At 50.6% G+C, this 10,595-nt stretch overlaps 1 protein-coding gene across 1 annotated transcript; it reads left to right on the top strand.

Moving 5' to 3' along the window:
• Positions 1-6,495: 6,495 nt before the first annotated feature.
• LOC119334238 (putative receptor protein kinase ZmPK1) lies at positions 6,496-9,017 on the top strand. Its single transcript, XM_037606840.1, has one exon. It carries the CDS (start codon positions 6,496-6,498, stop codon positions 8,929-8,931), a length of 2,436 nt encoding a protein of 811 aa, XP_037462737.1. The 3' UTR covers positions 8,932-9,017.
• Positions 9,018-10,595: the final 1,578 nt, after the last annotated feature.

The raw sequence follows: 10,595 nt of genomic DNA, 5'->3' as shown, positions 1-10,595 counted from the left end.
CGGGTGTCCTTGACCTCGCTGGATGTGTATTTGAATATACATGGATGCCAATTCAACATCCACTGAATCTAGTCCCATGTAACCCTAAAAAAAGAAAAAAGAGTCCAGTCCCATGTGCAGGGGCGGCTACTGAAAAAGGCTGGGCCCACATGGGCTGCTATGTGAACTTTTCATATTTACAAACTAGATACTCGGTACTCCCTAGGGATGCGATGCGTACCTGTGGGTACGGGAAGAAACACGTTTTTTTTCCTTTTACAAGAGATACGGTTGTGTTTTTGCGAGAGTCATGGATGTACTTTCAGAAACGGAAAAAAAAACAGAAGCAAAACCGTGACACTCACGAAAGAAAAAAAAAACAGAAAACACAATTTTTTTCGTTTCGAGAGATATGGTTGTGCCTCTCGCGAAAGCACAACCGTGCCTCTCGCGGAAGCAAAACCGTGACTCTCGCGAAAGAAAAAAAACAGAAAACGTGTTTTTTTCGTTTCCGAGAGGCACGGCCGTGACTCTCGCCAAGCAAAATCGTGACTCTCACAAAAAACGCGTATTTTCATGCAAAATAAAAAGAATTCGAATTTTCTTTATCGAAAATCTAAGGAATACTTGTGGAAAATCAAAACGTCGAAAAACCCCCAAAAAAAACCGTGTAAAAAGCCAAAAACGCGTGCAGAAAAAAAATCCGAGGGAGTGCCCAGAACGCGACACGTGGCGAATGGGCGAGAGCGCGTCAAGTGGCGCTGATCACTGCCTAGCTCCTGAAGGAGCGCTCGTTAACTAATTGCTCTCTTGTGTCGCCTGATCTCTACGAGTTCAAGGTTTGAAATGGACTTTTTCCAATAAGAAGAGCGTGACAAAAGCCGCAGGCCGGCCCAAATAGCGGAACTGTATGCATCATAGAAGGCGCTGTTGCGGCCTTGCGGGGAACTCATATGTGCCGCTCGTTGCGGCAAATTGCCGAGCGGACGCACAGGCGACTCCTACCAGGCCGGCCATTGGCGTATCATAGTGAAAAATCCCAAAAATGAGTGCTCGAATGAGGGATTGAACATGGGACCTCCTGTTGCTTACAAGCGCAGCTAGCCAACGGAATTAATGAGATTTGTTGGTTTAATATGGCGCGCTAACCTAAAGGTAATGTGAGATTGGAACATTTTCTCAAATTCCAAACACAAACCTTATTTTGAAAATAGTAATTGTATTTTCAAAAAAGTGAACACATTTTTAAATTTGAGAAGAAAAATAAAAAACACGAACATTTGTGGACTATGTGAACAAATTTCTGAAAATCAGGAACATTTTTTGAATATGTGAACACATTTTTGATAGTGGGAGCATTTTCTGAAACTGTGAACAAAAATTTGAAAACAGAATATTATTTCAATCTGTGAACAATTTTTTAAACAAGAACATTTTTTCAAACTCAGGACAAGAAGTTGAAAATGACAACATTTTTTAAAATTTTCAAACAAATTTTGGAAATCAAGGACATTTTTTTATGAAATCGCGAACATATTTTAAAACTGTGAAATATTATTAACAAACGAAAAAAACATGAGAGGAAAAAAATGGAAAGAAAAACCAGTAAGAAACCATATCAAGCAGTAAAGAAACAGAAACTGGGAAAACTCAGTTAAAACAACCGGAGAAAGTCTTCCAGAACGGCCCTAAACACAGGAAGCGTGTGCTTGCGTTAAGTGGGCCGGCCCACTCTGCTCGTGCCTCTGCGATTCGCCAGTAATTTGACGCAGCGTGCGTCATATAGGGAATTCCGCTGTTGCGTATTTTCAATTTCCAACAGAACAACGGACTCGATTGTAGTACTAGCAAGTAGTCACGTGAAACCCTAAAAAAAAAGTAGTCACGTGAAAGTCTAGCCCGCACCTAGATCGAAGGCGATGCCACTACAAACGGCAATGCTACATGTACAAACGATTTACAGGTTTTTACAGGATGGTTAATCTTGATTGGTCAATAGGTAAGCGGGGCGGTCATCCCCCTGAAAATCAGGGGGGGAGAGGTTTATGATTGGTTGTTAGATGGAAGGAGCGTGTAAAAGCGTGTAAATCTTTGTGTGTCTAGCATTTTTGCACTACAAATATACCACCCGCCACCCGGGCAGACGCATAGCATAGTCGCACGATCGCTCCCGATCCAGTCTCACTTGGCCAACTCCAACTCCTACGTACCTACGCGAGAGGAATCGTCGATCGACTTGTCCCCCTTGATGGCGTCGCCTGCCATGGACATCGCCGCCGGGGACTTGTTCTACAGAGCGCTGCAATCGCTAGACGATGGCCTAGCACAAGGCATCGCCCAGGACGGCGCCGACAGCATGCACCTGCTGCGACAACAACAGCAGCAGCAAGCATACGCCGACGCGCTGTTTCGCGAGCTTGATTTTAATTCCGATTTGGCCATGGCGGACACAGACGACCCTGATGCTCCATGCGACCCGGCGTTGGGCGAGGCGGTGGCCGAGGCGCTGAAGGCCGTGGAGGCGCCGTCCGACGGCCAGGGCTGCCCGATTTGCATGGAGGAGGACCACGACGATGACGACGCGGCGACGGGCGCGTGGAAGGAGACGCCGTGCGGGCACCGGTTCCACGGACGGTGCGTCGGGAGGTGGCTGCGCGCCAAGGGGAGCTGCCCCATGTGCCGGCGCCAGATGGTGGCCATGCCCGCCGCAGCCGCCGCCGCCACTTGAGGATGCCATCGTGGAGTTCATGCGTGAGGGTGCATCTTATGATAGGTCTTAGTTGCCTCGATCTCTAGCAGAATTAATGTTGCTGCTTGCTTAGGGTTGTGGTGCAATGCCTGTGTTGGATGTTTGCTTTTTGTCTGTAAGTGAGTCATCACTCAGCACAACGGAGCCGTAAGCTTGGGAACCATGGCGCGTCCATGACTGGTAGTAATCCGTACATGGCCAGATCGTGGAAGGAGGAGAGGAGGGAGAGCACGTGCGCAAGGAGGTCGGCGGGAAGCCGCTCAATGTGCGGCTCCTCCATTTCCTTCGCTTGCTCTGTCTGCGGCTGCATCCCCATTTTTGCTCGGTTTCTCGCTCTCGCCGTCGCGCGGACAGAAAAGCTTACCTGGTCCACCCCGCGCGCCAGAGTCTCATAAGAGATTCAGGCAGCACATGGTCTGGGTCAATAGATCACTCACCGGCCATGACTATGACTAGAAGAGGATCGCCTCACGCCTCACGCCTAAGTCACACGCGCACCCCGCACGCGGATGAATCACCATTGCTAGTATATATAGAGATGGTCTTAAGTGAAGGGCATGGTGAAGAGAACAAAGAGGTTGCGGTGGCGCAAGCCAGACCATCGCTGACCGGCTAACGGGTATCCCTAGGCGTGCATTTATTTTTTACAGGGTTTCTCATGGGAAAGTGAATCAATAATGACATGCCTTCTTACTAGATGCTTACTAGATTGGTTGGCTTCCATGCGGCTACACTCTATTTGCTAGTCAATTACTGCAATGCATGTCTATCTGCCAGTCAATTGCTGCTTACTACGCAGATTGGTAGGCTTTCTTAAGGCAGCTAGACTCTATTTGCTAGTCAATTACTGCAATGCATGTCGACAACCAACTAAATTTAATTAGTGGCATGAGAAAGACAATTGATAAATAAATAAATGAAGGTCAATGACTAAAGTGATTTTGCCACCTAGCAATAATTCGGTTCTTTCTTCGGTACTACTGCAGAACAAGGTTGTTCATTTCTTGTCAATTTTAGACTTGTGTTGATGGTTTGGACATAACTAGCATGATGCAAATACATCTTGATGTAGAGTACTTTACGTCCATCAGATTTGCTCGCAAGACTATATGGTATGCACACACTATCAGCACAAAAACAGACTATATGGTATGCACACACTATCAACACAAAAACACAGACTATCGCTCCGTATGCATATATCAACGCAAAAGGGTCAGATTTCAAAAAAAAAATCAAACTAGGGTCAAATTTCGAATAGGTTTTAGAAAAAGGGTCAAAACACGATGCCACTTGGTGATGTAAAATTGAACTCTATCACCGAATGCCCTGCCTCCCGCCGCACGCCGCCGGGCCCATCGCATCACGCAGCCGCCAACCACTGGGCCTTTTTCCTTGGTATAATCGCCGCGCGCGCGCGTGGCTACCTCGACCGGCGTCTTTGACACGCGCGGCGCGGTGGCTGCCGGCCGCTCCACGACCTCCACTCCACGATCGAGGGCGAGGAGGAATTAATGTTAGGCGTGCGCAAAAACAAAGGGATTAATTCTTTTTTTTAGGATCAAGAAATTAATTCTTTGGTTGGTTGGTTCGCTGGACGGAAACAAACACGATCCGTGAGCTTCTTTCGGTTCCCGTCGCTCACCGTGCCGCAGCTCCGGCCGGCAGCTCCACGTCGATCCGTTCCCTTCTCGCTGACAACTACGGAGTACTCCTAGCTAGCTAGGTAGGCCGCCTCACCGCCGCAGGCTGGCAGGCAGCCTCCATCGACCCCGCCCCTGTCCCGGCTGCACGTACGGGATCGCCGCCCACACCTTGGCGTGCGTCTTTGACGCTCGCCGGCAGAGACGATGGCCGGCCCTGGACCTCGCCTACGAGGCTTGCTTGGAGCCGGAATTGGGGAAGAAGGCGACCATGTTCGTCGCTTAATCTGTCTCTCTCCTTGACCTCGCCCACGGCATGCATGCGCCATGTTCAGCGCCCACGTCATGACACGAATGGCGACACACAGCTGCAGAGTACGGTCGTCGGCCGGGGCCGTAGTTTGGGAAGAAAGCCTCATGCATGGATGCATGCATGTGGTCTGTTGCCAATTGATCGAACATGTACAGGAGTGTAATTTCACCTGGAGAACATGCACGAAGACTGTGAGTAATTAACATGAGTGCAGGCCTTTCTAGGTGTCCGGATTGGCTGTCTAGTGTGACCATTTTCATTAGACATGAGTGCGTACATGTATGTTCATCGGTGTTATATAATGTGACTAGTTTTGTTTTGTGTTTCTTAATGTACAAATAAAATTGGTAGACTAATAAGGAGGCAAGCACTTAGAGCATCTTCAACAGGCGCCGAACGCGGCGCGCGCAAAAAACAGCTTTAGCACGCGCCCATCGCCTGGTAGACTAAAATACAGCGCGCGCGACTCGCACAAACAACATATGCATTCGAAAACAGAAGCAAAAAGATCAAAACTAATAAAAATAAATAGTTCAATTTCGTTTATTATAACTCAAACAAACAGGCTTTTTGTCGAACACCTTGCGGGTGCCGAGCGGCAGCGAGCGCGGGGGCGCTGTTTGTCGGAGGACCAGCACGCGCGCGGGGCGGTGGGACTAGAGGGGGGCCGGAGAAAGCGCGCGCGGGGCGGGGATAGGCCGGGGAAGCGCCGGAACAGTCGCCGGCCGGCGCGGCTGGATGGGGGTGGGAGGTGCGAGCGAGCGCACGGGAGCGGGCGCAGCAAATAAGCGGCGCGCGATTGCGTTTCGGCCCACGCGCTGGACTACGTATGCCGTGCGCGCTGTCTTCGCGCGCCCGCTGGAGCAACTATTCCGGTTGCGCGCGTGCTAAAACGGGGAATTTTGCGGCGCGGCGCTAGTTTGGCGCGCGTGTTGGAGATGCTCTTATGCTTGGTTGATGACATCTGACCTGTGTGCCGGAGCGTGATTAACGGCTCAGATCAGTCTGACTGATCCCATGGCTGCATAGGATCGTTCTTGTTCAGCTCTAGCTGGCCAGGGTGGCTCTCAGGTTGTCTGACAGTCTCTCTCTCTCTCTCTGCCATTTTCCGGGGGTAATCAGAATGGAACAAGTCCTCATCTTTGGATGCTTCGCTGACTTAAATCAGAGTGGAACTCGTCCAGTCGTCCGTGATCGTTTAATTTGATGCAGCGGCCATTGGAAGTCGTCCCTGGCCTCTGCACCGAAGGAGACTGGTCTGTTTACAGACAAGACTTTCTTTCTTTCTTTCTTGCCAGGTCACAGCATTTCTCAGGCTAAATTTGATTTCATTACTGAAACTGTTATCACACAACACAACCACCGAAGCCACGCTCGTGTCAACTTGGACACCGGGTTTTCGAGCGAAGCACAAGAGGAATGCTAGCCGCCGCTCGGTTCTATCACATCACTCACCTACGGCCCGGAATGGGGAGATATGAGAGCCGTCAGGCGGATGAAGCTGAGCACGTGCTTCTGTCTCACTCAAGACAAGCCACGGTCAAGCTTGCCGGCTCTTGCTCAATGCCTGGAACCATCGCCTTTCTAACCTTGATCTTCACTCGTTATTATACGAGATCCATAGCATGAGAGATTGAGTACTGTACATGCTACTACAGCAACTTGACAGCTTGACACGTGAGCCAAGGCCCTGTACTGTACACTCTTTTTTCCAAAGCTTCACACACTCATGTGTGTGATATATACATGGCTGTAGCACTGAATTCATCAGTACAACTACAAGTTAGAACCAGACCACGACTGCCATGGCGATGGCGGCCACCAAAAGTGCATACACCTTCGCCACATCCATCTCACTCCTTCTCCTGCTGACGATCCCCGTTGCCCTCGCGAAGGGCCACACCCATGGCACCAGCTACCTCGCCAGAGGCTCCTCGGTGTCCATCCAGCAGTACGGCCCCAGCACCGCCGCCACCACCACCACCGTCCTGGCGTCGCCCAACGGCGCCTTCGCCTGCGGCTTTTACAGGGTGGCCACCAACGCCTTCACCTTCTCCATCTGGTTCTCCGGCTCGGCGGCCAAGACCAAGACCGTCGTCGCGTGGACGGCCAACCGCGACGCCCCGGTGAACGGCAGGGGGTCCAGGCTCGCCTTCCGGAAGGACGGGGCCCTGGCCCTGCTTGACTACAATGGCGCGGCCGTCTGGAGCACCAACACGACCGCGACCCGCGCCAGCCGCACGGAGCTCCTCGACACCGGCGACCTCGTCGTCGCGGACGCGGACGGCCGGCGCCTCTGGGGGAGCTTCGACTCGCCCACCGACACGCTTCTGCCGTCGCAGCCGATGACCCGGCACACGAAGCTGGTGTCTGCGTCTGCCAGGGGTCTGCTCTCCTCAGGGTCGTATACATTCTACTTTGACAATGACAACCAGCTCAAGCTCATCTACAACGGCCCTGAGGTCAGTAGCGTATACTGGCCTGACCCTTTCACCATCCCGCTTGTCAATCACAGGACTACCTATAACAGTAGCCAGTATGCAGTTCTTGAGCAGACAGGCCGGTTCGCCGCGAGCGACAACTTCAAATTTGCAGCTTCTGATCTTGGTGATCATGTTATGAGGAGGTTGACCCTGGATTACGATGGCAACCTTAGGCTCTACAGCCTGAACGCGACCACCGGCGGCTGGTCGGTCTCTTGGATGGTGTTCCGCGGAGTCTGCAATATTCATGGACTCTGCGGCAAAAACACCCTCTGCAGGTACATACCCAAGCTCGACTGCGCTTGCCTCAGAGGCTTTGAGGTGGTCGATGCAAGCGACTGGAGCAAAGGGTGCCGGCGCAAGGCAAACCTCAGGGCCACCCAGGATTTCTCATTCAGAAAGGTCGCGGGAGCTGATTTCATCGGGTATGACTTGCTCTACTGGGAGCGGGTGACAATTCGGAACTGCAAAGATTTGTGCTTGGACAATGCTAATTGCCAAGCCTTTGGTTACCGTCAGGGAGAAGGCAAATGTTTCACAAAGGTCTATCTTTATAACGGCAAGAACTTTCCAAACCCTCACACTGACATTTATCTCAAAGTTCCCAGGGCGGTGTTGTCTTCGTCAGAATTGGCTTCTACAGTGACCCATGAATGCAAAGTTCATCAAAAGGAGGCCAACACTTCATCGCTAATGTTCCAGGATGGCCCTTCTAACTTCAAGTTTGGCTACTTCCTTTCTTCTGCATTAACACTGCTTTTCATTGAAGTTATATTAATCATCGCCGGGTGTTGGGTCGTTCACAAATGGGAGGGAAGACCAGAGATTATAGATGAAGGTTACACGATAATTTCCAGCCAGTTCCGAATATTTAGCTACAGGGAGTTACAGAAGGCAACAAATTGCTTCCAAGAAGAGCTAGGTAGTGGTGGGTCAGGAGCAGTTTATAAGGGAGTCCTCGATGATGAAAGGAAGGTCGCAGTGAAGAAGCTAAACGATGTGATCCAAGGAGAGCAGGAGTTCAGGTCCGAGCTAAGTGTCATAGGCAGAATCTATCATATGAATCTGGTCAGAATTTGGGGGTTTTGTGTCGAGAAGACGCACAGGCTCTTGGTTTCTGAGTTCATTGAGAATGGTTCTTTGGCCACAGTTCTTTTTGATCACCCGAGCAACTCTTCTCCTGTGCTCCAATGGGGCCAAAGGTACAATATTGCACTTGGGGTGGCAAAAGGACTGGCCTATCTCCATCACGAGTGTCTTGAATGGATTGTGCACTGTGATGTCAAGCCAGAGAACATATTGTTAGATAGAGAGTTTCAGCCCAAGATTGCAGATTTTGGACTGATGAAGCTACAACAGCGAGGATCAAGCGCACAAATGTTGTCAAAAGTGCATGGGACTAGAGGCTACATTGCACCAGAATGGGCTCTAAATCTTCCAATCAATGGTAAGGCCGATGTTTACAGCTACGGCGTGGTGCTTCTTGAGTTAGTGAAGGGGGTTCGTCTTTCCGGATGGGTGGCTGAGGGCGAGGAGGAGGTTGAAATGGCTGGTGTATGCTCCATTGAGATCCTTAAAGAAAAACTAGCAGGCGAAGACCAGTCATGGCTTCTGGAGTTTGTTGACCACAGACTGGATGGAGAATTCAACCATTCAGAAGCGGTGGTAATGCTTAAGATAGCAATATCATGTGTGCAAGAGGAGAGGAGCAGAAGACCGAGCATGAGCCATGTGGTCGAAACTCTGCTTTCACTTGTGGAATAATGTTCAGTCAGTATTGTATTTACTCCTTTCTTTTTTTGAGGGGGGTCAGTATTGTATTTACTATGGTTACATCTAGCTGATGTGAGAATAATACTCTGTGATGTTGCAGAAAATTTGCTGCAAGCCTTGTCCCTGCCATATGTAGCGACTCTCCGGATCTGTATCAGTAACCAGTAAGTAGTATTTCACTTTTGCCTTCCTGTTTGGATGCTTAGGTCCACCTAAAAAAACACATCTACCTTCAGTTATCTGAAGAAATGTTTGATCCTAGTGAGCTAGATAGATTGATAGCAAACAGAGATGTATCAAACCTGTCAATTTATCATGCAGCCAAGAGATTAAGGAATAGAATGTAATCAAAGTTATATGATTCAATATACAGTAGAATCAGCAATGACCAGTTCACCAGGTGCTAGGCGGGCGTCCTCCAATCGCTCATTGTTGCTGCCACCGAGCGGGCGAGCGGCAGATTGTCTTGTGCGCGGCGTTGAAAGGAGCCGGGCACCACCGCCCATGGAACGGCACCCTGAATGAGCCAGCGCAGGAGCCGGTACCCGCCTCGGCGCCTCCATCCCCAACCAAGTACTGCGCGGGGTCAAGCATTGCTCCAGCTCCTGTACAGGGACGACAGCCTTAGGACCTCTCGGTGGACGCGTAAGCCGGCGGTGGGGGAGAGGAGGCGCCGGCCACGAGCTTCCCTCCCCGGCCTTCTAAGCGCGCCGCCGCAGGAGGGGAGAGGGGAGGAGGGGGAGGTGCCGGACTCTCGGTGAGGAAGGCGCCCAAGGGTTAGGAGGGTTGGGGACGGGAGGAAGGGGTGAGAGGAGCTGGCCCTAGAGGTAGTGGTCGGGCAGCGAGCTGGACGGCGCGGTGACGGCCGCCGCGGCGCTAGGAGGGACAGTGGAGACTGGAGAGGGAGACGCGCACCTGCTTTTTTTTCTTCGGGCAGTTGTACCCGGCGAACGTTCGCTGTAAGGGATGGCAAGCAAACCATCTTTCCTGTCAGTTTTAGGGGTAAAACGAGATCAAACTACCGCATCTACCTTCTTGGGGTTAGGGAGAAACTGTCATGCCTTCTGGGAACCGTAGAGATGAGGATAGATCTACCGGAGAGGGGGAACAAGATCTCCTCTAGTCCTGTCTTGAGCTTAGCTTTCTTTTCCGTTGAATTAGTTTCCTGTTCGAATCTTTCTTTGAAAATAGTTGGCGAAGCTAGACCTTAAAGAAAATGCCACCTCTCCCCACTTCATCACAATTAATACTGTCATCGAATCGTTCGCATGTGTCACCTCCCCTGGCGAACGTTCACCGGTTAGGAGGGTCCTTTTTTCCCAAGGGAGTTGCTCGGCTTAGCTGCTTGGTTGTTCGGCACATTTATCAACGCCACTGACCAAAATGACTAATGGCTTCAGACGTAAGCCGCACACCACCCGGGATTTGACTAGCAGTGATGAGCTTATTGTCCACGCCACCAATGCGCTCATTTTTTTATGAGTTGCTCATCAATTAAAAAATAAGATCGGTTCTATTAAGAATAGGTCGTCGTATTGATGACCAAGAAAAGTATGGATAAAAAGCAAGCTTCGACTCTCCCCAAGACAACAGAGCCCACATAGTGGTAAGGGTAAAGAGCATCCAATGCAAAGCGACCTTTCATTGCCTTGTTT

This window comes from Triticum dicoccoides, chromosome 7A, assembly GCF_002162155.2.
Source record: "Triticum dicoccoides isolate Atlit2015 ecotype Zavitan chromosome 7A, WEW_v2.0, whole genome shotgun sequence".
Taxonomy (NCBI): domain Eukaryota; kingdom Viridiplantae; phylum Streptophyta; class Magnoliopsida; order Poales; family Poaceae; genus Triticum; species Triticum dicoccoides.
Note: the sequence above shows the minus strand (reverse complement) of the source record. Positions and strands in the feature narration are given on the sequence as shown.